Source organism: Lampetra fluviatilis, chromosome 47 (assembly GCF_964198595.1).
Source record: "Lampetra fluviatilis chromosome 47, kcLamFluv1.1, whole genome shotgun sequence".
In the NCBI taxonomy this organism is placed as follows: Eukaryota; Metazoa; Chordata; class Hyperoartia; order Petromyzontiformes; family Petromyzontidae; genus Lampetra; species Lampetra fluviatilis.
Window position 1 is genome coordinate 4,813,974 of NC_136321.1, and position 27,980 is coordinate 4,841,953.

The following is a 27,980-nucleotide window of genomic DNA, read 5'->3' on the forward strand; positions in this document are numbered from 1 at the left end:
AGGTACTCATTTGAGTCTGAGTCGACCTATGGGAGGTCCAGGACCAGTGCAGGTATTCATCACCGGTGTTGGTGGCCGTGAGCGGGAATCGAACTCGGGCTACCGGGTTCCTAGCGCAGCGCGCTACTCGCTGAACTACTGCCCCCCCCCCACAAAGATAAAGATCCCCATATAGCCTTAACAGACTGTTGGGACAAGTGCTGTTAGCGAGTAGCACCTATGAAGGCTGGCACGGCGCACGAGGGGGTGACACACACACAACGAAAACCGCTAATTGGTACTATGTGGTGGTGACGTCACCACAGCGCCTGTGCCAGGCCAGGTGCACTTGGAGACCACGTGAAGCGTCGAAGGCTCGCCGACAGGTCACGGGACAGACCCAGGTGCCACAGGTCGACTGACTGAGATGACCGGCAGAAACACACAAACCCACACAACAACAACCGCCATTCGCCTCTAAGCGACGGTGACATCACCACGGCGCTTGTGCCAGGCTATGTGCACGTTGAGGCCGCGTGAAGTGTCGAACGCCCGCTGGCAGGAGGTCAAGGGGCAGACCCAGCAGGTGCCACGGGTCGACTGACTGAGATGACCGAGATGAGTGGTTGATGCACCACCTGTGCCGCGGCGCTCCGCTCGTTGTTGTGAGCGTCGCTCCTCCGCCCTTCGTTGTTGTTGGAGGGCGACTGCCTACAACTGCCCAGTAGCGTCCTTCACGAGCCTCCTCCACAGAGGCCGATCTTGACACCGCTGGTACCAGTCATCGGCAAGTCCACTCAGCTCCACGTCTTCCTGTACCACATCACTCCATCTCTTCTCTACCCGTGCCGCGCCCGTTCATCCCCCTCAATCCGGCCGAACAAAAGCTGTTTAGGCATGCGGTGGCTGGGCATGCGGGCTACATGGCCCAGCCAACGCAGCCTTGCCTGCCGGAGGTGCTCACCGATGGGACTTTGTCCAGATCTTTCGAGGATTTCTGAGCTCCTCACACAATCCAGCCTGGTTAAACCCAGGATTGATCGTAGGCAGACCAGCCTAAATGTTTCTAACCGGCGAAGATGTTACATAAGGGGGTCCATGTTTCACGTACACACACACAGGCGCGTGTGCGTGGGAATCCAACTGGATACGCTTTATTGAAGGTCTCCGGTGCGACGGTAAAAAATAAACCACGGGGGACCGGCGTTCGCCTCAATCGGGAGCAGCGCGTCGCTCGCCCGAGTCGCCCGAAAAGCAACTTTTGTCATCGTCGTTGGCAAGGGGCCTTCGCGAAACTCCCGCTCGTGGTTACGGTCGCGTGCGACGACCGCCCTGACGAACCAAAAAAAAAACGTCGAGACGCGACGGCAGATCGTTCGGCCGTCATCGGGAGATCGGCAAAAAAACTAGCAACGAGAATATGCTTCGCAGAGAAATGTGCTTGCCCATTAATTAATAAATGCGCATTCCATTTAATTAATAAATGTAATAACATTTTTACTTCATCACCAATTTTATTTTCCCCATGAAAACAAAAGAATGAATCACACGAAATTTTAATTTAAAAAACAACAAGATTTGCTGGCTGGCTTCCTGCCTGGATTCCTGTCTGCCTGGCTGGCACGCAAGTGCGCGGCAGTGACGCCACACAGCGCACACACCCTCGCGCTGACGTCACGCCTCAACCCCCCCGCCCCCCCCGCCCCCACCCACCCTCCTCCTTCCACCCCGGCCATGTATCCCACTTAAATTCATGGCATATGCTAACCACGCTACCATATCAGAGGCAAACGTTTTACCGGCTGGCTGGAATGACGGATGGTCACGTCCAAAGGAAATGCAGGCTGCTAGTTAATAGAAAACAATACTATATTAAAGCTGTGTTCCCCCTGCCCTCGTGTTCTCTCATCGTGGGACGAGAGACAGGGATTCACTTCTTACTCAAGCACCTCCCCAGGTCGCTGCCAGGCTGCAGGTGGGGGGCACGTGACGAGTCGTAGCCAGGGGCCACCAACGAGCAAGATCCTGGATTTGGTGTGCCGGGCGCAGAGCCACTTTGTCTGGGTAACCGACCCGGACAGACCACGGCTGAAATAAAACGAAGACAAAGATTCCCCCCCCACCCCCCCCCCCGTATAACCACAACAGACTTCTGGGGCAAGTGCTGTTAGCGAACAACTGTGAAGGCCGGCACGACACACGAGGGGATGGGTGGCCAGCGCCACGCCGCCTTTGTCTCCCCAATGGCGATGTTTACACACCGCACCAGGTACTCATTTGAGGCTGAGTCGACTTAGGGGAGGGCCCAGGACCGCTTCAGATAATGGTCGCTGGTGTTGGCCGTAAGGGGGATTTCGAACTCAGGCCGCAAGCGCTCTAAAAATCCAAACTACTCTCTTGTCTCAGAACAATAATAATAAAAACAACAACAACAACACAACACTGAGAGCACAACGGGAACAAGCTGGCAAGCCAGTCGCTTAAGGGAGCCTTCGTTTAGTTGGGGTTGTTAAGAGCGTACGAAGAGAGACGCGCGGTGGGAAACGCGCGAACGCACACGGATGTAAGCAATTCCCCCGCGACGCGCCACGCTACCCCGGGTAGCGGACGGAAGGTTGGACGACAGACATAAATATTCCCCACGCATAACAATCATTTGTCGATGAACGCCCTGAATAAACCTCTGATAAGAACAGAAAACAAAACAGAAAACTCAACACGTCCGTTGATAACACTGTGGCCTTCCTCATAGCACATAAGGGCCATTTCTCCCGAAATGTCGCCTGCTTTATATATTTGTTTTTATTTATTTGTAGGCCACGCAGCGTTATTGATCAACGTGGCGAGTTGTTGTTGTTAGTTGTGCTTGTGCACCGCTGGCAGCGCAGCAGAATCGCCGCGCAATTCGACAGAAGCAGTAAAAACGACGGGGAGGATAGACGACAGTGACGGCGACGAATCACGTCATCTTCCAAGTTGCAGGATGTCTCCTGCAACTCGCGATGGCGAGATGTTAACTACCTCGCCTGGTATGCAGGAGGTCGTGGGTTCGATCCTGACCCTGACGCCTGCTGTATATTTTGAGTTTGAGTGTCTCTCTCACAGTGGGCGCGTGGATTTTTCTCCCGGTCCTCCAGTTTTTCCCCTCCACGTTAAGAATCAACGTCACGCGTTTGAGAGTATTTGGCTGCTCATGAATTTCCACGCGATGACGAGCCACTTCCGTTGAGCTATCGTTTGCGATAGCTACCATATAGCTCCGTGAGCCCTCCTGACCAGGTAAACTTAAAAAAGTTTAGATTAAGTTCAGTCAGCTCGATGGGCCGAAATCAAGTGACCCCGACGGCATGGACGATGACCTCAGGTGACTTCCCCCCCCCACGCCCCTGAGGCCATCGCCCTTCTCGGCACCGACGCTCGCGTCACACGGTCTGCGTCTTCCTGTAGGCCGCCGGCCACGTGTAGCAGTCGGGGACGAAGGAGTCGTAGTCGGGGCTGTAGACGTGGGATCGAACCAGCGCCTCCTTGTCCTGCGGCTCTGGGTAGAGGCTCGCCATGCCGCTCGCGTACGCCTGCTCCACAATCTGGTGGCGGAGAGAGGGAGGGACGACGGTGATGACGGAGAGGGACGGGGGAGTAAGAGACGGGGAGAAGGCAGACAGAGAGAGTGAGAGAGTGGGAGAAATGTGAACAGGCTTCCGGGCAAAGCGAAACTGCTTTGCGGTGCATTGTGGGTCACCCGACCCACAATGCACCGCTCGTGCCGAATAGCACACACAGCACACACAGCACACCCATAGTACACACGCGATGTTATCCTAACGTCTGACCACATAGCCGCGCCTGCCCAGGTCGCCTGGGCCCACGCAGCCCGGGCCAGCGCGCTGTGGGCGCACTATCGGCCCCCCGGTGCTCGCTCGCCGTACCTTCACCGCGATCTTGAAGGAGATGTCCCTGATGGAGCTGAGCGGCGGGTAGAGACGTCCCTCTTCCAGGTGCGCGTCCGTCACCTCCCCAGCGATCATCTGCGAGACAAATTATTGTGGCGATTGCCGCTGCTGCTGCTGCATCAGCAGTGGCGGAGAAGCGTGGCTAACCCTTTTCCCGTTCCGATGACGTACGTGTACGTACATGTACTGTACATGTACGTCATCACTTTTCTTCCGATTCCGATTCCGTCCCTTAACGTTATCGGAATCGATTGTGTTGGCCACCCACCCTCTTTTGTGCTGTGCCGGCCTTCTGAGGTGCACGCTAACAGAACCTGCCCCAACAGTCTGTTAAGGCTAAACGGGCGATCTTTGTGTGTGTGTGTGCACGTGTGCGTGTGCGCTCGTGTGCACGTGTGCATGCGTACGTATGTGCTCGTGTGCGTGCGTGTGAGAACGTGTGCCGCGTGTTCGTGTGTGTGCCATGTGTGCGTGCATGTGTGCGTGTGCCGTGTGTGCGCCGCATGCCATGCGCGTGCCGTCACCTCGGCGGTGGCGAGGAAGGCCTCGTCGGTGATGTGCCGCACACGCGCCGCGATGACGCCCAGCGCCAGCCCCGGGAACACGTAGGCGTTGTTCCCCTGGCCCGGGTGCAGCGTGCGGCCGCTGGGCAGGGAGACGGCTGCGAACGGGGAGCCGCTCGCAAACACGCCTCGACCCTGCAGGCACGCACGGGGCGTGAGATGCATGGGGAGAGGCATGGTGAGAGACACTCAGAGGAGAGAGATGCATGGGGAAAGATAGGCGGAGACACGCACAGGAGAGAGATGCATGGGGAGAGGCATGGTGAGAGACACTCAGAGGAGAGAGATGCATGGGTAGAGATAGGCGGAGACACGCACAGGAGAGAGATGCATGGGGAGAGAAACGGTGAGAGAGAGAGAGAATTTCCCGAGTAAAGTCTATAGAGCGAAGAAGCTCCTTTTCAAGGGGTGACTCGGCCGACAGAGAGAGATGCAGCGGGGAGACCCCCACCACATGAGTCTTTCTATTCATCAGAGACAAACAATTTTGTTTTACGATTAATGCATAGGGCACGATTTTAAAAGGGACCGCCCCGCACCACTTCCCATGGGGAAGTTTCAACATCCGCCTCTGTGTTGTAGCAATCTTAAGACCTCAATAGCTTAACGATATTAATAATAACAAGTTTTGTTGCATATATTTGCGTTGAATGAACTACATCGCACAGGCAAAGCTGGGAGGCAGCAGCCAGGCGGCGAGCTGGCAGCACCAACGATTGCCCGGGTTCCGCAGTCCTCTATATATTAAGATGTTTTCAGCCCCAGGATTGGGGTGTTTGGCCAACTCCATTAACGAGCGTTTGTGCACGTGGGAGGAAACCCACGCGTGCGAGGGGGCAACGCTCGATCCCATACAGCCGGACCAGGTGGGGGTCCACATTTGTGCCGCACCGCTTCACCTCAACACCCACGGCTAGACGGGGGGGGGGGGTTTCGCAACATTCGTGCGACGATCCAACAACCCTCGCCGCTACCTCCACAGCGCTGGATCACAGGCAGGGAAGCCACCCACCGCCAAAGACAAAGATCCCCCGTATAGCCGGACTGTTGGGAAAGTGCTGTTGAGCGAGCACCTGTCAGAAGCCAGCACAGCGTGGGGGCGGAGGGGGTGGAGGGGGCGGGCACCTCGGTGACGCGGTAGCACTGCTCCGCCGTGCACTCCGCCTTGCTGGTGGGGTTGCTGAGCGCCAGGATGATGGGACGCTCGTTGGACGTGGCCATGTCGCTCAGGATGCCCTCGGTGAACGCTCCCCCCACTGCCGCCACGCCTGGAATGCACAAAGACAAAGATCCCCCCCGTGTAGCCTTAGCAGACTGTTGGGGCAAGTGCTGTTAGTGAGTCGCACCTGCGAAGGCCGGCGCGGCACACGAGGGGCTGCGGGGGCCAGCACCAGGCCCGGCCGCCTTTGTCTACCCAGTGGCGATGATTTTACACACCGCACCAGGTACTCATTCGAGTCGACCTAGGAGAGGCCCAGCACAGGTTCAGATAATCGTCACCGGTGTTGGCCATGAGCGGGAATCGAATTCGGATCGCGGGATTCGTGGCGCAGCGCGCTAACCGCTGCACCACAAAGATCCCCCGTAACCTTAGCAGACGTTAGGAACAAGTGCCATTCGTGAGTCGCACCTACGAAAGCCGACACGGCACAACGAGGGGGGTGGGCCAACACCACGCACGTGCGCACACACGCAGACGACACACGAACGAGCACACTGGGCCGTGTGCACAAGCGTCAATGTCGCGCCCGAACTGGAGCGGCTATTAAAAGCCTCTGGCCGCCGTCACTGCCGTCGTTGTTGTCGTTGCGAGTGCGACCGAGCGTCCGCTCGCACGCTTGTCGCGTGTCATCGCCGCCGCACGCCTCTCGATGCGTATCGCTCCGTCGCAGCTGCGGCTACGCGGTGACGGCCGCTCGCTGGGCCCCCCCCACCCCCCCCCCCCCCCGCTTGCTGTGTTTGCGTTTGGGCTGAATCCGATTGTATTTTTATTTTTCCGAATTAATATTCCGGCGGCGGTGGCGGCGGCGTCCTCGTGACGACAGGGGCGAAATTTTTCCATCGGTCTCGTTCGCAGGGAGCGGCCGTCGGCGTCAGCACGGCCCCGCTGGCTTGTGCCACCGCGCGCCACTCCCCGTGAGCGCCGCGGTGGCTAGGAGACGTTAACGAGCTCGTCTCATATGCACGAGGTCGTGGGTTCGATGCCGACCCTGATGTCTGCTCGCAGCGCACGGGGCGGGGGGGAGGGCCTCGTTGGCCCGGGGGGGCGCGCCGAGCGATGGAGCCGCGGCTCGCGAATTCGAAAGTTTGAGAGTTCAATTCCCGGTTGGGCGTTGATCTGTCTTTTTTTTTTATTGCTGCTGTTGCTTGTATCGCGGGAAAGAGGCGCGTGTTGTGTGTTATTTTCTGGAGGTGTGGGGGTGGCGGGGGGGGGGGGGGGGCAAGGGGGGTTACCGATGAGGGCCGTGGGTTTGACGGTGCGCACCACCTCCTCCAGCGATGGCAGCGGCGCGTGGTCACGGGCAAACACCTCCTTCTCGTGGTTCAGATTCGACCTGCCCTGTACCGCCACCACAACGATTACTGTTAGCTACAACCACCACCACCACCACAACGATTACTGTCAGCTACAACCACCACCACTACAACCACAACGATTACTGTCAGCTACAACCACCACCACCACAACGATTACTGTCATCCACAACCACCACAACCACCACCACCACCACAACGATTACTGTCACCACAACCACCACAACCACCACAACGATTACTGTCACCACAACCACCACCACCACCACAACGATTACTGTCACCACAACCACCACCACCACCACCACAACAATTACTGTCATCTACAACCACCACCACCACAACGATTACTGTCATCCACAACCACCACCACCACAACGATTACTGTCACCACAACCACCACAACGATTACTGTCACCACAACCACCACCACCACTACAACGATTACTGTCATCCACAACCACCACCACAACCACAACGATTACTGTCACCACAACCACCACCACCACCACAACGATTACTGTCATCCACAACCACCACCACCACTACAACGATTACCGTCATCCACAACCACCACCACAACCACAACGATTACTGTCATCACAACCGCCACAACCACAACAGCCGCCACCGCCACCACCACAATAATAATAAAAGTCGCAGCAACAACAACGACTCTGACTGACCTTGACGATGAGCCCCTTGGAGTCGACCATCCAGATCCTGTCGAGGGCGGCCTCCCGTGCGGTGCCCTCCTTCTGCATGGCCATCACGAGCAGGTGCGCGATGCCCATGGCAGCCTGCGGGGAACACAAACAACAACAATAATAATAGTTTAACACGTAGGCAGTCGCGACCGATATTATCCATAAGAGTTTTTTTTGGGGTTAGATCGTGTAAATATGTGTCGTTAAACCTGCCACCACCCAACATGGCCACTTAGTAAGGTTTGTCACGTATACAGAACATGCCAACTACTACAGTTACCGTTAAATACACAGGCGGTCATTCGGGGTGGGTTCGACCCCGACCTTGACGGCTGCTGTATATTTGGAGTTTGCGTGTCTCTCTCTCTCTCTCATCATCATCACGGTGGCTATGAGATGTTAACTACCTCGCCTGGTATACAGGAGGTCGTGGGTTCGACCCCGAGCCTGATGGCTGCTGCTGTATATTTGGAGTTTGCGTGTTTCTCGTCGTCCGATGGTCGTGTGGATTATGCCCCGGGTCCACCGGTTATTCCCTCCACATTTAGAATCAACGTCGCGCGTTTTAGAGTATTTGGCTGCTTGAAATCTCAACGCGACAATAAGCCACTTCATCTTCTTGGTTCTTTCATTCACGATAGCCAGGTCGCTTCTGTATAGCTCAGTGGGCCCTTGCCTGGTAAAATAAAAAAACATAGTTTAGTTTGTTGTAGTTGCTGGTGCACTTAGCGACCCCCACCGGTGATAATGACAACAATTTCCACGCCTTGTTGTTAATAGAGGTGCCCTCCTGTACGCCACGCGTCTCATTTCAACACACTTGAAAGCACTCCCTTCACTTCCTCTCAAACGAAACTTTAGAAGTGTTGTATACGGGGTCATGGTGGAGAGATTGGGGGGCGTGGGGTCACAATTCCCGGCCATCGGTAGTGGCTCAGCATGGATGGCGTTGGGGCCCTCTTTTCCCATGCTGGACATCTGTGATGAAGAAGAGCTTCATAGCTCATCGGATTCCTTCCTGCAGTCTACGTAAAGGTTCTGATCTGAGTGCCCCCCCCCTTGCCCCTCCCCTCCCCCCCGTGTACAAGTTTACAGCTAAACTATTAAACCGGAGCTATCGAGCTCAAATTCAGAAGCGACCTGGCCACATATGATAGCTCAACAAAGTGGCTTATATTGTGGATATAAGCTCCAAACGCACGTTGTTTGTGAATGTGGAGGGAAAAACCGGAGGACCCGGAGAAAAAGCCATGTGACCACGGGGAGAGAAACACGCAAACTACAAATATACAACGGGCGTCAGGGTCGGGATCGAACCCACGACCTCCTGTATACCAGGCGAGGTAGTGAACATCTCCCTCGCCCTCCTACCCACTGTCTTCACGGCTCAACATGGTTCATTCACATCGAGGGCTCCCCCCCGCCTCTTCCACGATTGTGAAATATTATTCCTCTCCCTTGCGTGATGTGTCACGGAATTTTTTTGCAACCCTCCCTCTCTCCTCTCTCCATCGCTATCTCCTCTCTCTATATCGCTCTCTTTGTCTCTATCGCTCTGTCCTCTCTCGCTCTGCGAGTTCTACTCAACGATTGCACTTTTACGTGAACGCTTACGTAAGTCCAGTGACCCCGGGTCCCTCTTGCTGACGGGACTCATCCCGGTCTCTCTCGACTCCTCATCCTGGTTAAACAAACTTCACTTCAAACTCCCCCTGTTGGCAGCACGCACAGCTCCTTGTCCGCGTGAGGCTTCACTGATGCCTTGTGCCGTCAGCGACCTCCAGTGGCGACGATCGGTAACTGCGCTCACATTGGCTCGTCCCTAAGGGCGTCAACTATGTACTTATCATCATGATAATACTTTTGTAGTGGGGGCCACGGAGGCACACACTTTAGCTGGGAGGCAACACGTGTATTACTCGTTAGCTAGACCCCAACAGGGTAACTACATTACTAGACCCCAACAGGGTAACTACATAACTAGACCCCAACAGGGTAACTACATAACCGGGCCAGGCAGTAAACGTACTGCCAGACCCACGATGTCGAACTTGACGACCGAAGATCGAAGTGACGTAGCCCGGCAGGTTGATTCCAGAAGACAGCCCCGCTCGGCTCTCAGGACCCCCTTTTAAAATCCTTTATATTAAGTTCACTTGCTTGCTTGCTTGCGCGCTTACGACCGTGCAAATCGTTCGGTCGTTTTTTAACCCACTTCCCGTGATCCAATCGAGCTGACATTTTGCACACAGACTCGTTGCGCGTGACAATTTATTTTCGTGAAAATTTTTGTTCAAAATTTTTACACTTTTTAGGATTTTTTTATATTTAATTACCAATTGCTTAATGGTGGCAGGCAATCATCTGACCCATAGGTGGCAGCCATCTCAAGCCAGAGGACGAGAGGACTCTAGCCGCCACGCATATAAAGGATTTATAGTGAAAAACTTTGTTTTTACGGGTTAATTTTTTTATCTCCTGAGCCTGACCTTCCACCAGCTGTCATCTCTCGTCACCTGTCCCCCCCCCCACCACCTCGTTATCCTCTCCTCGTCACGTGCCCTCTTGGGTTCACCTCGCCTGTCACATCCTCTGGTGCCGGAGAGAGGCTTGACAATGCGCAGTTACACTCATCTCTCAATAGCTCACGGCGTAGGGACTTAAGATACGTCACTAAACTTTCATTGATGTCACAATCAGAAAATGTATTTATCCTGGAGGAATCCGAAGAGCCGTGAAGCTCTTTTTCACAGGTGTCCAGTTAGATGATGTTTTAGATTTGAAGCTTTCGTGACTGCGAGGATTCATACTATTAGGTTTTTTCGGTAAAGTCACATAGGTAAAAAATAATAGAAATAAAATAATAATAAATGAAAATAAATCAATTAAATCACGACGTTTCGGAGGCAACACAAGTCTCCGTCTTCAGGTGGGACCGTCACAGCTAAATTTACTGTATCACTTATTTAGCTGTGACGGTCCCACCTGAATATACAGCAGATGTCACGGTTTGGATGGGACCCACGACCTCCTGCAAACCAGGCGAGGTAGTTAACATCTCTCCCAACCACGAGGAGAGAGAGACACAAACTCCAAATATACAGCAGGTGTCAGGGTCACGACCTCCTGCAAACCAGGCGAGGTAGTTAACATCTCTCCCAACCACGATGAGAGAGAGAGACGCAAACTCCAAATATACAGCGGGCGTCAGGGTCGTAATCGAACCCACGACCTCCTGCAAACCAGGCGAGGTAGTTAACAACATCTCGCCACCGCGGCGAGATATGACCAGCGAGATGAGGCGTCACGGCTGACCGCCAGGTGCTGTGGGGAGCGGCAGGGTAAGGGGTGACCCTGAGCCGGTTACCTCTCCGGCTCCCTGGAACACGAAGGTGTTGCTGGAGAGGCGAGTGTTCGTGATCCTCAGGGCCGACAGCAAGCCCGCCACGGCCACCGCCGCCGTGCCTGCGTCACGCAAAGGCAAAGGCGACCCGCATGGGTCTCGTGAAAACAGACCGGCGGGGCAAGTGGTGGTGGGAGCGAGTCGCGGCACACGAAGGCCGGCATGGGGATGCTTATACGGTTGTACGAGGTACTCATTTGAGGCTGAGTTGAACTAGGGGAGGCCCAGGTCAGGTTCAGATAATCGTCACCGGTGTTGACCTGAGAGGGAATCGAACTCGGGTTGCCGGGTTCGTTGCGCGGTGCGCTAACCGCTACACCACCACTCCCCGCAGATACAAAGACCCCCCGTATAGCTTTAACAGACTGTAGGGGCAAGTGCTGTTAGTGAGCACCTATGAAGGCCGGCACGGCACACGAGGGGGTGGGTGGCCAGCGCCACGTCCGTCCGCCTTTGTCACCCCAGTGCCGATGTTTACTACACACTGCACCAGGGACTTATTTAAGGCTGAGTCGACCTAGGGGAGGCCCAGGACCGATTCAGATAATCGTCACCGGTGATGGCCGTGAGCGGGAATGGAACCCGGGTCGCCAGGTTCGTAGCGCAGCTACACTAACGCACACACTCGCACGCACGCACGTTGGGCAGACGCACACACACACAACAACAACAACACCCACACACACACAACAACAACAACGCCCACACACACACACACAACAACAACAACGCCCACACACAACAACAACAACAACAACGCACACACACAACAACAACGCCCACACACAACAACAACAACACCCACACACAACAACAACAACACCCACACACACAACAACAACAACACCCACACACAACAACAACAACAACGCCCACACACACACACAACAACAACAACGCCCACACACAACAACAACAACAACGCACACACACAACAACAACGCCCACACACAACAACACCCACACACAACAACAACAACGCCTACACACACAACAACAACAACGCCCACACACACCCCACGAGACTTCGGCGGCTCACCCTGGATGTCGTCGTTGAAGGTGCAGTACTTGTGACGGTACTTGTTGAGCAGGCGGAACGCGTTGGAGTTGGCGAAGTCCTCGAACTGGATGAGGCAGTTCGTGCCGTACCTTCGACCAGGCAGAGACACGGAGAGAGAAACACGCGGGCAGCAGCAGCAGGATCCGGGTTTCTGATTAGCGGCGTTTGGGGGGTTGGTGGGTGGGGTGGGGAGAGTTTGTGGGTGGGGGGGGGGGGGGTTGGTGGGTGGGGTGGGGGGGGGGGGGTTGGTGGGTGGGGTGGGGGGGGGGTTGGTGGGGGGGGGTTGGTAGGGGGGTTGGTGGGTGGGGGGGGGGGTTGGTAGATGGGGGGGTTGGTGGGTGGGTGGGTGGGGGGGGGTTGGTGGGGGGGGTTGGTAGGGGGGTTGGTGGGTGGGGGGGGGGTTGGTGGGTGGGGGGGGGGTTGGTGGGTGGGGGGGGGGTTGGCGGGCGGCGGGGCGGCGGGGCGGGTTTGTGGGTGGGGGGGGTTGGTGGGTGGGGGGGGGGTTGGTGGGTGGGGGGGGGGGTTGGTGGGTGGGGGGGGGGGGCTGGTGGGTGGGTGGGGGGGCTGCTCACCGTTGCGTCGCCGCCTCCATGAACTCGCCGACGAGGTCGTCGTAGTCGGCCCCGCGAACTCGCTGGTGCCGCAGTCCGATGTAGAGCGGATCGTCCAGCAGGGCCTGCGACATCGCCCACCAACCACCACGCAGCAGCAGCAACCAGCAGCAGCAACCAGCAGCAGCAACCAGCAGCAGCAATCAGCAGCAGCAACCAGCAGCAGCAACCAGCAGCAGCAACCAGCAGCAATCAGCACCAACCAGCAACAATCAGCACCAACCAGCAACAATCAGCAGCAACAACCAGCAACAGCAACCAGTAGCAGCAGGGTTGCCACGTGTCCTTGGTTTTCTCAGGACTGACCTCTTGTAATAATTATTAGTAAGAATAAGTATAACCCGTAAAAACAACGTTTTTCACTCTAAATCCTTTATATGCGTGGCGGCTAGAGTCCTCTCGTCCTCTGGCTTGAGATGGCTGCCACCTATGGGTCAGATGATTGTCTGCAGTATTAAACAATTGGTAATTAAATATTTAATTTGTTTTCCCTAAACAGTGTAAAATTTTGGAAAAAAAATTTCACGAACATTAATTGTCTCGCACAACGAGTCTGTGTGCAAAATGTTAGCTCGATTGGATCACGGGAAGTGGGATAAAAAACGACCGAAAGGTTTGCACGGTCGTAAGCAAGCAAGCAAGCACGCAAGCACGCAAGCAAGCAAGCGAACTTAATATAAAGGATTTAAAAATGCCACCTTGTAGTAACACTGCCACGTTACAAGTTTACATGAGCAACTAGGTGAGTGAATATAGAGGCAGGTGAGTGACGACATGACCGAGTGATTGAGCAGGCGAGTGGGTGAACGAGCGAATGAGCAGGTAAGTGAACGAGCGAGCGGGCGTGCGGGTGAACAAGCGAGCGGGTGAGCGGGTGTGCAGGTGAGCGGGTGAGCGGGTGAGCGGGCATGCAGGTGAATGAGCGAGCGGGTGAGCAAGTGAGCGGATGAGCGAGTGAGCAGGTGAGCGGGTGAGCGGGCATGCAGGTGAACGAGCGAGCGGGTGAGCGGGCGTGCGGGTGAGTAAGCCACATATTCTGATTCTGATGAGCTTGGGTTGTTGTTGTTGTTTGTTGTTGTTGTCGCTGTGTCTCGCCTGGTTGTCTGTGCCCACGTCTAGCATGACGGGCAGGCAGTGCTGTGGCCGCACTCCGCCGCATGCTGTGTAGAGTGCCAGCTTGCCCACGGGGATGCCCATCCCGTAGCTGCCCAGGTCGCCCAGACCCAGGATCCGCTCGCCGTCCGTCACCACGATCGCCTGGCAGCGCCGCGCGGAGCAATCGATGTCGTCGGGTAAAATAACTTCCAATGACGGTAGTTGCGGTAGTAGCAATAACGAGCTAGTAACTAGTTCATTAGACGTCGTTTGCCAGTAGCAAAATATAATAATAGGGTTTTTCCCCTTTTTTCTGGCAATAAAACTGAAACCTTTTTACAAGGAATCATGTGGTGCATTAACCACAATACTTGTGGTCAAAATGCAAACAAAAAACACATTCTGATAATATATGCATTGTCCTTGAAATGTATTGGTCCACACCAGAGACAGATTTTTTTGAGCCTCGTCTCAATTGGTGCTAGACCAGAGGACGCCAAAAGGCGTACAGCTGAAAGACAATGCACTATCAAAGTAATGAGGGCTCGGGGTGAGCATCTCCATCATTAGACCTCCTTTGCCAGTACCAAAATATAATAACTTGTGGCTAATGCACACATGATTCCTTGTAAAAAGGTTTCAGTTTTGTTGCCAGAAAAAAGGGGAAAAACCCTATTATTATAGTAACTAGTTGGCATGTTCTGTTTAAGTGACAAACCTTACTAAGTGGCCGTGTCGGGTGGTGGCAGGTTTAACGACACATTTATATTTACGCGATATAACCCCACCCCCCCAAAAAACCTCTATTATGGATAATATTGGTCACGTGTTGAACAGTAATAATAATATGGGGTATTTTTTTGGGTTAGATCGCGTAAATATATTAATGTGTCGTTAAACCCGCCACCCCCCCACACAGCCAATTAGTAAGGTTTATCACGTAAACAGAATTGATTGGTCCACACCCGAGACAGCTTTTCTTAGAGCCTAGTCTCACATGGTCCAACACCATCAATTTCAAGGACAGTGCATACATTATCAGAGTTGTGTTTTTTGTTTGCATTCCGACCGCAGGTATTGTGGTCAATGCAAACATGACTCCTTGCGAAAAAGTGTCAGTTTTGTTGCCAGATAAAAGGGTAAAAAAACAATTATCATATTTTGCAACTGGCAAAGGAGGTTCCAATGGTGGTACGGTGCACACTCTATAGGTCTCTGTGTGTCTCCATGGGTTGACTCTGTGGGCCGTAGTTTGTACCTTAATGGATCTCGACAGGCATCTATGCATCTCTATGGGTCTCCGCGTACCTCCATAGGTCTCCATATATCTCGACGCGTCTCTATGCATCTCCGTGTGTCTCTATGGGCTTACTACACCGTCCACAGTTTTGATTGTATGGCCACAACCGCAATCCTGCGGCTTGCCTCTTTAACTTTCCATTTGCGAAGGGGACGTGGCGCATCGGGCTGCTGATTGTCGATGTTGTGATGCAGTCGATGGCTCCAGGAGGGTCTCCGAGGTGGAGGAGGGAGGTCAAAGCCAGGAGGTGCGATGTTTTGACCTCGAATGTGAAGTTTATTCTGAACTGAGTTGTCTGACCCCCCCATCCCCCCACCCCCTGTCCCCCCCCCCCAATTCGCCCACCCCCTCCCCCTGCCCCCCTGCCCCCCCCCCCCCCCCCACTGCACCCCCCCAACCGCCACAGCCCCCCGACTCTAAACAACGTCACACTACAGGGCTGCTCTTACCCGGATGTCCTGCTGGGGCCAGGAGTTGAGGATGGTGGAGATGTGACCGCGGTCGTGGATGGTGATGAACAAGCCCCTGCAAGCCAAGGGGGGTTTGCGGGGTTAGGGTTCGACTCCTGCACGGGGTGGCGTTGCGACTTCATCCACGGAGGGGGCGTTTGCACGAGAGAGAGAGAGGGTAGGGGAGGCTTTTTTGCAAGAATTTCGACCCGGCGACCTGAGTTCGATTCCCGCTCACGGCCAACACCGGTGACGATCATCTGAACCGGTCCTGGGCCCTTCCCTAGGTCGACTCAGCCTCAAATGAGTACCCGGTGCGATGTGTTAACATCGCCACTGGGGAGACAAAGGTGGCCGGGCACGGTACTGGCCACCCACCCACCTTCGTATGCCAATGCCAGCCTTCATAGGTGCTGCTCGCTAACAGCACTTGCCCCAACAGCCTGTAAAGGTTCAACACTTAGCCTTTCGCGACCAAAATTATTCATAATAAAGGTTTTTGGGTTAGATCGCGTTCGTATAAATATTGTCGTGACCCTCCACCACCCGACGCGGCCAGTACGGTCTGTCACGTTAAACATCGCGCCAATCGCTTTACTCCTTCAGCCCACCGGTGTGTTGGAGGGCAAATCCATCACATCAAACTCAGCATCAATCGCGCGATTTGCCAGAATAGTGAAGGAATCCACCAGAGCGGGACGACGCGGTCGCTGCTAAGGCTGTGCGGGGCGGCGCACAACTTTGTCTTTGTGACGTGGGCTGACGTGGGCTGACCTGGGCCGTCGGAAGGCGATGCCGTACTGCTGGCAGGCGAGCCCCACCGTGGGGGTGTACACGATGGGCAGGAAGCGCTCCACGTCGGAGGTGAGCACGCGGTAGAAGAGCTTCTCGTTGCGGTCCTGCAGCGTCATCAGCAGGATGTACCTGCGCGGGCGGCAAGGGGGGGGCTGGGGGCTGAGTTGACCCTCCCCCCGCTCGCTCCCCCGCTCCCCTCCCTCGCTCCCTCCCTCCCTCGCTCGCTCCCTCCCCCCCTCGCTCCCCTGCTCCTCCGCTCCCTCGCTCCCTCCCTCCCTCGCTCGCTTCCCTCCCCCCCTCGCTCCCTCCCTCGCTCCCTCCCTCCCTCGCTCCCTCCCTCCCTCCCTTCCTCCCTCGCTCGCTCCCTCCCCCCCCTCGCTCCCTTCCTCCCACCCTCGCTCCCTCCCCCCCTCGCTCCCTCCCTCCCCCCCTCTCGCTCCCTCCCTCCCCCCCTCCCTCCCCCCCTCCCTCCCTCGCTCCCTCCCCCCCTCCCTCCCTCCCCCCCCCACTCGCTCCCTCCCTCCCCCCCTCCCTCGCTCCCTCCCCCCCTCCCTCCCTCGCTCCTCCCTCCCCCGCTCCCCCGCTCCCTCCCTCCCTCGCTCCCGCCGCCGAATGCGAACTACCATGGCAGGGGCATTGAGCCCAGGTCGCTGGGACAGCGAGAGGTGCAACCTGGGTGTGGTGTGTCGGGTGGCTCCAGCCCATTGGAGGGCGCTACCCAGTACGTTGGGCCAACGTCGGGGCGACGTTAAAGCAATTCGGCCGGGTGGTTCAGCGGCAGGAGCAATCGGGAAGCTGGCAGGTTCAAACCCTGGTTGTAGGGGCGGGGGGGGCGGGGGGGGCATGTTGACTCATCATCCCTCCGGGGGTCAATAAACTTCACACCCCTTTGTGGGGAAGTCAGCAGTGGCTGTCCAATGGATAGACCCCCGCCACCCCCCGTCACAGGAACGTGGAATCTCTACCGCCGGCGCCTCGGGGTTGCGGACGACCGAGCGGTGAGCGCCGCCCCGTTGCTCGTTCGGGCAGCAAGGGACATCGCTCGATTCCCATCCTCGTCGTGAGCTCTCTGACGTTCCCACACCGAGGGTCCCGGTTCGAGCCGACACATGGATCCGAATCCCCTTGAGCCGCTTGGCACCTTTGCCTCGACTTTGCTCGCGCCTAAGTGCCACGGCCGCCACCACAACTACCACCACCACACGCCAGCGTCGTTGTGTGTCGTCGCGTGTTTTCACTTGTCGTTGTATGTCGCAGCGTGTTGTCACGTGTCGCGTATCGTCACATCGTCACGTGTCTTCACGTGTCATTGTGTCGCAGCGTGCTGTCGTGCATCACCGCGTGTTGTCGTGTGTCGTTGCGTATCGTCGCATGTCGTCACGTGTCGCGTGTCGTTGCGTTCCACCGCGCGTCGCCGCCGCGTGCCGTACTTGTCCAGGTCGCTGGAGCGTGCCTCGAAGTTGCGCATCACGCGGTACGCCTGCACGTCCTGCGACAGAAAACACGGCGGCAGCAGGCCGTGGATCCCCAGCTGGAGCCGCTCCTCCAGGGTGAACGCCATGCCCTGGTGGGTGGACACGGGAGGGCCAGGAGGGCGAGGAGGACGTAGTGGTGAGCGGAGGTGAGAGGTGCAAGAGGATTTGGTGAGCAAGAGGCGGCCCTACATTTGACCATTTTGGCTTTTTGAATATATGTGTGTGTCATGGGACCTCCTTTGCCAGTACTAAAATAAGAGAATAGGTCTTCTTGGTTCTTTCGGTAAAGTCACGTAGAAGGGAAATAATAAAATAATAAAAATAAAACATAATAAAATCATATATAAAATAAAATATAATAAAATAATATATTATTTTATTATGTCTTATTTTTCTTATTTTATTATTTCCGTTCTACATGACTTTACCGAAAGAACCAAGAAGATGAATCCCTGCAGTCACGAAAGCTTTAAATCGAAAAAGAGAATAGGTTTTCCCCTATTTTCTGGCAACAACACAGCTGTGTTAAGATGTTAAAACACCAAACTGAAACCTTTAACAAGGAATCATGTCTGCATGAAGCACACACAGTTGATTGAGCGCAGTGCCCATAGGCTCCAAAACGTGGAGCGGTCAGCAACAAACAGCAACTAATTAAAGCGGCGGTGCGAAAGAAGTTCAACGTGCACGCAGACAGTACCCCGACAATCGGTCGTTAACGTGATCCTTGAATTTGAGCGAGGTTGATTACAAAAAGCTTGCGGGAAAGTAGAAAAAAGTAAACCAAAAGAGACTATGGGAGGGAGGGAATTTCAATGCGGTTTTAGCAGAAACGCAGACGTGACCACAGAGACTCCTCTACTTACGAACATTCGACTTACGAACTTTCAGAGATACGAACAAACCTGTCCCCGTGTGTCCAGTTGCAGCTGTTCGGACCGAAAGTCGTAAGTTCAACCGCCGCGTAATAAATGTTGGGAGTGATATCTACATCTGCAGAACATGAAGAACCAATGGCATCTACATCTGCAGAACATGAAAAACCAATGGCATCTACATCTGCAGAACGTGAAGAACCAGTGGCATCTACATCTGCAGAACATGAAGAACCAATGGCATCTACATCTGCAGAACATGAAGAACCAGTGGCATCTGCAGAACACGAAGAACCAATGGCATCTACATCTGCAGAACATGAAGAACCAGTGGCATCTGCAGAACATGAAGAACCAGTGGTATCTACATCTGCAGAACATGAAGAACCAGTGGCATCTACATTTGCAGAACATGAAGAACCAGTGTCATCTACATCTACAGGACCTTTAAAGCAATTCCCGTGTTGAGTGTACATGTCGCACAACGTGTTTGGAATCGACAGGAGTAAAGTAGGACTTACGAACGAATCAACTTACGAACAGACCTCTGTAACCTAACTAGTTCGTAAGTACAGCAGTCCCTGTATTTATCAGGCGCAAGGTTCTCTGGGCAGTGGCTCAGTGTGGTTGGCATGGGCCCTCTTTGCAAAGGGAGTGAAATGACCCGTCCCGACTGGACATCTGTGAAAAAAACAGCTTCATCAGTTCATCGGATTCCTCCAGTATCAATACATACTCTGATTCCGATTTTCTCGAGCTTTTTGCCACGCACTACTGCTGCGGGCATCTTGAGCGGTGATCAGCACGGTGAAGAACGGCCGATCAAAATAACCAATACGACCGACCAATGCGGCATTGGGGTGTAACCTCCATCCAGAAAGTGGGTTGAGATACGGGCCTACGCACGAAAACGCACGCGCGCGTGTTTTCTTTTTTAGAGCAATCACAGCGTTATATTCCAAAGATCAGCAACTTCCTTTATCGCGATGTAAAGCTGCTGAGAGAGAAACGAGAGGAAGGCATCAGAGTGCATAGGGGGGGAGGGGGGTGCATCAGCGCTTTTTGCCGAAAACCAGCTGAGCACGTGCAAAACAACGTGCTCCTCGTAAAACAAAAAAAAAACTACTTTAGACTGCTTTATTTGTATTTATCACCGAGTGCTAAACGCTGACGCGCGGCGCTCCGTGAGGCTTCGCGTTATGACCCTGACCCCCCACCCCGCCCCCGGGATGATGTGTGCCCTGGGGGCATGGTATACAGGGAGGTGGTGGTGGTGGTGGAGGTGGTGGTGGAGGTGGTGGTGGAGGTGGTGGTGGAGGTGGAGGTGGAGGTGGTGGTGGAGGTGGTGGTGGAGGTGGAGGTAGAGGTGGTGGTGGAGGTAGTGGTGGTGGTGGTGGAGGTGGTGGAGGTGGTGGTGGTGGTGGTGGAGGTGGTGGTGGTGTTGGTGGTGGTGGTGTTGGTGGAAGTGGTGGTGGAGGTGGTGGTGGTGGCGGAAACGCTGCTGCACGTGGCTGCCCAGCTCCTGTGGAGGCATCAGCGAGGGTTGTTGGCTCGCTGCAGCAGGTTATCATCTGACAGCTGACAACTTCCACGCGATCGCCCGCTTGTTTTTTGAGGTCGAGCTAACATTTGCGGGGCCCAGGTCGCTTCTGACAAACAGAGAGGGCTGCATAGCTCAGAGGGCCTTCTCGATGTCGTGAAACTCCCCTTCTGCCCGTGGGCATCGAGGGGGTGCCCCCCCCCCATGCCCCTGGCTGGTCAGGGGAAGCTGGCACAGCAAAGTGTGGACTAATCTCCATCCGTTCCGACTCTCTTCCCCGTGGGCGCGCCGGAGAACACCCTCGCTCGCCAGGAGAACACGGCGGTACGATAAAGGTGATACCCGTCTCTTCCATCCGTACGGCATAGTGTTCCCCCCACCCACCCTTCCCCCCCCAACCACTCCCCCCCCCCACCAACCCCCCCCCCCCACCACGTGATTTTTTTTCGGGCGCTCTGATTTCACCCCACGTGTATAGAGCAGCCGTTCATTGGTCGAAAACATCTCACTATAAATAGAGGGCCGCAGAGCTCGGGAAATTGTTGGTAGCAGCGTCGTCTCACCGCCTGGCTGCTGCTTCCTCCGCTCGCTTGTGGTTTCCTCCACGCACCTCCGAGTCGCTCTCTCGCTCTCTCTCTCTCTCACTCGTTCTCTCTCACCCACTCTCGCTCTCTCTCCGACAGTGCGTTAATACTGCGCGGAAGCGTCGTGTTGCAAGTGGCATCATCGTCGTCATGTTATTGAATCAACAGCAAGCGCGGAACCCCGTGCCAAATATTCCGCATTCGCTCAATCGCGCCGCGTGTCGGCTGAAGCGTTTGCGGTCGTCGGTGTCTACGGATCAACGGTGGCGGCTCCGCTTGGCGTCGCGCTCGACTGTGGCAGTCGAGGCTGAGAAGGTTGTGGGGTCCCGACGTCAAGACAAAACCCACCCCCCCCGGGTAGCACAGATGGGCACCACCACCACCACCATCACGGCGAGTCGATCGGCAGGTCGAGTGCGGTGGGGGTAAAGTGTGGGAAATCTCACCGCTTCCAAGACGGTGCGTCTGGCCATCGTGGAAGAGTAGGCCAAGGTAGCGGTGTCGTCAGCAGGACATTTGCAGGGCTGCACCTTTACCTTTGACCCTTTTCATTATATATATGGGTATTTCGGCACAGCTGTGAAATAAGCAACGCTGGCAGACGTTACCAATGCTGGCGGTGAGAAGTTGAAGGTCAACTTGCCACACCAGCTCACGACTACTCTCAACGCATACGCGCCACATCAGCGCAACTACTTTAAACAAAGACGGCGGTCACCGCATTGCGCGCTTTCAGATGCGCTGCTTCTGCGGCCGTCTGGAACGCTCTTCCTTCCCGATATTAGGAAGCCACTGCGGCTTTGCACTTTTAAATGATCATCGAGATCGGCAAACTCATTCTTGATAACTCCCTTTTTGTGTTTAGTTTGTTGTCCTTCCCCCGCGCCTCCGATGGGCACGTTTGGCTCCGTACGCTACGAAAGAAGTTCAACGTACATACGTACCTACAGCACTATGCGCACATGCTGCTCAATGCGGCTGATGCCACGACGCGGGTTTACGACGCGGAACACTGGCTGCCTGCCACAGCGTTCCGCGCCTGGCAGCTGCGGGGCAAAACACGTGCCACGCCACGTGGGCAGAGCCACCATCAGGAATCCTGCTGTGCCAAGCTAAATTTAGAGACCTATCTTGGCTCTAAGTGGTGCGGTCCTACCGCTAACACCCCCCTCGCCCCCTCTGTGATGTTACGATTCGTAATGTTCGTTACGCGGTCGTTCATAACGACATGATGAATAGGGAACAGAAAACACACACACACTGACGAGTGCCCTATTCCAGTCTTGCGCGTGGCGGCAGCAATGTTTGGCCAGGAGCTCGATGTCAATGTCGAGGTCTTGCTGCTGCTGCTGCTGCTCGCCACAACGAGAGGGCTTCAGCAGAGAGAGAGAGAGAGCGTCGTTTTGCTGCTCCGTATGTACGTTGAACTTCTTTCGCACCGCACGGAGCCAACCTCGCTGATCGGAATGAGTGCAGACCACAGTGGCTTTACCGAGTGGTGCCAACTTTGGGCTGTACAGGCCACAATCTAAAAGTGAGCAAAGAGGCATCGAAGGGATGCATTGTTGGAATTACAACGAGAGACACCAAGAGGAAAGCGTGGAATTAGCGGGCAGCTCAGAATCTTGATCAGAATCAGAATATTTATTTAATACTGGAGGAATCCGAAAAGGTATAAAGCTCTTTTTTCACAGATGCCCAGTCAGGGCCGGTCAGAAAGTTACAACGAACACTGGAAATGAACGCAGGTCAGAGGCCTCGTCTTGATCTTCGCCCAGCAGTGATGATAAATAACATCGATCATAACGCAAGACGCATCTTCTTGTAACTTCACTTCCAAAGAAGACGGGGAGAGAGGAGCACGCGTGGATCAGAGAACGCACGTGGGATCGACGACGTCGCTCAAACCGTGAAAGCAAAACAAAATTTTGCAAGGCTCGGGCCCGAAGCGCAATTCCTCGAAGGGACGACGCGCCATGGTCAAGGATAGTAACGGAGCGGCAGCCAAGGGACAGAAGGCATCCGAGAGAGAGAGAGGCACGTCCGCCGCAGAGATGGAGCGACGTTATGCACGGCAGGTGCTGGGTGGATCGTCGCATCCGCATCAGAATGTTCATTTATCCCGGAGAAATCCGATTAGCTATGAAGGTCTTTTTGTTTTGTGTCACAGACGTTCAGTCGGGGCGGTCCATGAAGTGACGACAAACAGCGAACCGTGAGAGATGCCACGCTTGTGGGGGCCTTCGTCCAGCAACGGATTGACCACGGCTGATGATGCAGATGACGAAGAGCTGATGACGAAGATGCTGACTGCACATGCGATGTTGACCCGGGAGGGAGGCGTGTCGCGTTTCAATGGCAGCCATTGGCGCAGCGAGTCTGAGATGCGTTTCCATTCTTAGTACGCAAGGGCAAAATCTCCCTCTCGCTCGCGCCCTCTCTGGCTTGCCGCTTGTGCCCCTCCTGAATCCCCCGTGTGCTTAGAAAGCATTGGTTAATGGGGGAGGTGTGTCTGTTGCTAAATTTGCAATGACCCCCCACCCCCTCCTCTGCGCACGAGGTATGTGTGTGTGTGTAAGCCGTAAACACATCTTACGCATACCGTGTAGGCATACACTTCACCGAACTTTTCATTTTAACGAAGCGATCTGGCAGAGGTGTGGACTCGAGTCATGTGACTTGGACTCGAGTCAGACTCGAGTCATGAATTTGATGACTTGCGACTCGACTTGGACTTGCATAACAATGACTTTGTCCCACCTATAAGATGTGGACTCGAGTCATGTGACTTGGACTCGAGTCAGACTCGAGTCATGAATTTGATGACTTGCGACTCGACTTGGACTTGCATAACAATGACTTTGTCCCACCTCTGCGATCTGGCTATCACAAATGATAGCCCTGCGAAGTGGCTTATCACGTGGAAATGTATAGCAGCCAAATACTCTAAAAACGCGTGACGTTGATTCTAAATTTGGAAGCAAAAACCGGAGGACCCGGAGAAAAATCAACGTGACCACGTGGGAGAGGGACATGGAAGCTCCAGGTATGTCCAGGCTCGGGATCGAAACCACAACCTCCTGCATACCAGGCGAGGTAGTTAACATCTCGCCACCGTGGCACCCTCTCACAGTGCAACCGTTGGCACACTTTGATTCGCAATACAAAAGTCGCCAGTTCAACCAGATTCGATCTCCCTGCGGACAAAGTAGCAGTCGGTGACTTCTCAACTCAACAGGGCGTTGTTAGTACGTGTGATCAAAGCGTCGTGATCAGAGGAACCAATCGCAGCTTGTCAGAATGCCACCACGAGGAAGCGGACACAAGACTGCTGATTCATCTGCAGGATGCCTTGCAGAATGGTTCTGTCACGTGTTCGGTTCGCACGGTGGATACCGATGCGATTGTCATCTTGATTTGAAAGTTTCGCCATCTACACACAATATGCCCAAAAGCAGCCGTGTAGGTAGCTTTCGGCGCAGGGAAGAACTTCAGCTATTTTCACATCAATGCCATCGCCCAGGCTCTATCAACGGCCTTACCCACCTTCCACAGTTTCGCATGCTGTGATACGGTGTCTTCAATTTTTTTAAAAGGGGAGAAGGTCAGGATGGCAGGCTTGGAAGTCTTATCTCGCAGGAACGGAGGCTTTCAACTTCATGGTGGAGAGTCCAATCACTGAGTTGGATGTTGAAGCTGAGCACTTCAAACTGCTTGACCGCTGTACGGCCGTCCTGGATGACAAGACCAGCCACTTGCATTCTGTCAATGAGGCTCGCGGAAAAATGTTCTTCCGGAAAAGAGAAACGATGGAGATGATTGCGCCAACCCAAAGTTGCTCAAAGCGCGCTGCTTACCAGGCGGGTATCTGGACCACGTGTCAGCTGCCCCAACAACAAAAACAAAATCACCGTTTGCAGAGGGATGTGGCTGGTCGCTGGGCGAGAAGAGCCAGTCGTGGTTTCCTCGGCGATCGCGAGAGAGGCAGTGCGCACGAGAGATGACGACGACTGGCTCGGGTATCAAACGAAACCGGCAAAACGACTTGCCGCGCGTGATGGGGGAGGCGGATATATCGTCTTGCCGCCAGCAGTCCGATTGAGAAATCCACTTGAGAAAATGTCATCAAAACCACGCGCTCAACGCCAACACCCACAATTCGCCACTGAGTGGCGGTGGCGTCACCACGGCGCCTGGACTCATTTGAGTCTGAGTCGACCTAGGGGAGGCCCAGGACCGGTTCAGATAATCGTCACTGGCGGTGTTGGCCGTGAGCGGGAATCGAACTCGGATCGCCAGATTCGTAGACGCAGTGCGCTTAATCACTACACCACCGCTCCCCACACGCGGAACTGCATTGTGTATGAAAAAAGAAATGACACTTCTGAAACGAAGAACTAACCCTCCCGTGAGTCATTCAAGAAGTTCACCACACCCAGTTAAACTTTCTGTCAGAGGCACGACATCGGCCGACGTTGCATGCACTCCGTGCTGTTTACACCTCAACAGAGCCATCAGTCGCAGCCCTTGCTCAATCCACTGCTGGATGAAGGCTTCATCCGTGGCTGCTTTCGATCGGGCGGTCTTGGAGGGGTCGCTTGACCACACATCACCAGGCTGGGTCAGTGCAAAGTTGGTGAAGGCGGAGGGAGGTGGGAGGGGGGGAGTTGTCAGAAGCGGGTGGCAAGCGCGCACCGAACACACGACAAAGACAAAGACCCCCCGTGTAGTCTCGCACAGGCTGCGGGGGCAAGTGCCGTGAGCGGTGGGTGGGTGGCCAGCACACCACGCCCGGCCGCCTTTGTCTCCCCACCAGTGGCGATGTTTACGACACCCCGCAACTAGGTTACTCATTTTGAGGCCGAGTCGACCTAGGGGAGGGACGGCGACACCGGCGCAGAAAGTCGTCGTCCGCGTGCGGGAATCAAACTCGGGTCGCCGGGTTCGTGGCGAAGCAGCGTGGCGCTAACCGCTGCGCCACCGCTCCCCGCACGATAGCACACGCGAGTACAAAGACAAAGGTCCCCCGTGTAGCCTAAACAGACTGTTGGGGCAAGTGCTGTTAGCGAGCACCCACGAAGGCCGGCACACTAACACCATCACACACACATCACACTCTCCATCTCCCCCGTCTCTCCCCCCCCGTCTCACTCCACCCCCCCGTCTCCCTCCACGCCCCCGTCTCCTTCCAACCCCCCCCTCTCTCTCCACCCCCCGTCTCCTTCCACCCCCCCGTCTCTCTCCACCCCCCGTCTCCCTCCACGCCCCCGTCTCTCTCCACCCCCCCCGTCTCTCTCCACCCCCCGTCTCCTTCCACCCCCCGTCTCCTTCCAACCCCCCGTCTCTCTCCACCCCCCGTCTCTCTCCACCCCCCGTCTCCCTCCACGCCCCGTCTCTCCCCCCCCCGTCTCTCTCCACCCCCCGTCTCCTTCCACCCCCCCCCGTCTCTCTCCACCCCCCCCCCGTCTCTCTCCACCCCCCGTCTCTCTCCACCCCCCGTCTCCCTCCACGCCCCGTCTCTCCCCCCCCCGTCTCTCTCCACCCCCCCGTCTCCTTCCAACCCCCCCGTCTCTCTCCACCCCCCGTCTCCCCCCCCCGTCTCTCTCCACCCCCCCCCCGTCTCTCTCCACCCCCCCGTCTCCTTCCACCCCCCCGTCTCCTTCCAACCCCCCCGTCTCTCTCCACCCCCGTCTCTCTCCACCCCCCCCGTCTCTCTCCACCCCCGTCTCTCCCCCCCCCGTCTCTCTCCACCCCCCGTCTCCCTCCACGCCCCCGTCTCTCCCTCCCCCGTCTCTCTCCACACCCCCGTCTCCTTCCACCCCCCCGTCTCCTTCCAACCCCCCCGTCTCTCTCCACCCCCCGTCTCCCCCCCCCGTCTCTCTCCACCCCCCCCCCCCGTCTCTCTCCACCCCCCGTCTCCTTCCACCCCCCCGTCTCCTTCCAACCCCCCCGTCTCTCTCCACCCCCCCGTCTCTCTCCACCCCCCCCGTCTCTCCCCCCCCCGTCTCTCTCCACCCCCCCCCCCCCGTCTCTCTCCACCCCCCCCCGTCTCTCTCCACCCCCCGTCTCCTTCCACCCCCCCGTCTCCTTCCAACCCCCCCGCTCTCTCTCACCCCCCCGCCCCCCGTCTCTCTCCACCCCCCCCGTCTCTCCCCCCCCCGTCTCTCTCCACCCCCCCCCGTCTCTCTCCACCCCCCGTCTCCTTCCAACCCCCCCCGTCTCTCTCCACCCCCCCTCCCCCGTCTCTCTCCACCCCCCCTCCCCCGTCTCTCTCCACCCCCTGTCTCCCCCCCCCGTCTCTCTCCACCCCCCCCCCGTCTCTCTCCCCCCCCCCGTCCTCCCCCCCCCCGTCTCTCTCCACCCCCCCCCCGTCTCTCTCCCCCCCCCCCGTCTCTCCACCCCCCCCGTCTCCCCCCCCGTCTCTCTCCACCCCCCCCCCCGTCTCCCCCCCCCCCCGTCTCTCTCCACCCCCCCTGCCCCTCCACGTCTCTCGTCTCTCGCCTTGTTGAGGTGCGGGTTCCGCGTGATGTCGTAACCGCGCTTCTTGGTTTGTCCCGCGCACGCGGGCGGCCCCGAGCACCACCTCGCGACGGCCCCCATCGCAGCCGCCGCCGCCGGCGAGGGGGTCACAATGCGGGACCCCCCCCGACCCACATTCGGAGGCCCGGGTAGCATCGCCCGCCGGAGCGCAGCGACGCAGCTCACTCCACCCGTCGCAGATCGGGTCGCCACCATCATCACCATCATCCTCGTCGTCGTCGTCACCAGCAGCAGCTTCGTTAGTCCGTCGCGAAAACGATAACCCCACAACACCTCCACCTAAAGTCTAGCCCTGTTCCCGGCGCGGTGAAGTATGGTCAAATGAATAAACGGCCTCGGATCGAGAGCAACCGACGCGTGCCCCAGAGCGGTGGATCGTCCAGCGGTGGATCACGAGGCCGTGACAGTCGCACGCGATGCGATGGGCGTGTGAATCGCCTACAGTGATGGGTGTGTGCTGTGTTGTGTGAGCTGGGCTCAGCTTGTGGCCAGTGAGGGGTGTAAGCGAGGGTAGGGAGA

General features: G+C 56.1%; 1 protein-coding gene across 1 annotated transcript; it reads right to left on the reverse strand.

Moving 5' to 3' along the window:
- Positions 1-2,114: 2,114 nt before the first annotated feature.
- On the reverse strand, positions 2,115-27,953 carry LOC144947894 (NADP-dependent malic enzyme-like). The gene is made up of 14 exons (XM_078877275.1): positions 27,423-27,953; positions 17,878-18,011; positions 16,427-16,576; positions 15,653-15,728; positions 13,904-14,065; positions 12,770-12,873; positions 12,177-12,286; positions 11,102-11,199; positions 7,714-7,827; positions 6,947-7,052; positions 5,618-5,760; positions 4,454-4,627; positions 3,906-4,004; positions 2,115-3,563 (listed from the first exon to the last, which is right to left on the reverse strand). The coding sequence occupies exons 1-14, from the start codon at positions 27,666-27,668 to the stop codon at positions 3,402-3,404; spliced, it is 1,878 nt and encodes a 625-aa protein (XP_078733401.1). The 5' UTR covers positions 27,669-27,953; the 3' UTR covers positions 2,115-3,401.
- Positions 27,954-27,980: the final 27 nt, after the last annotated feature.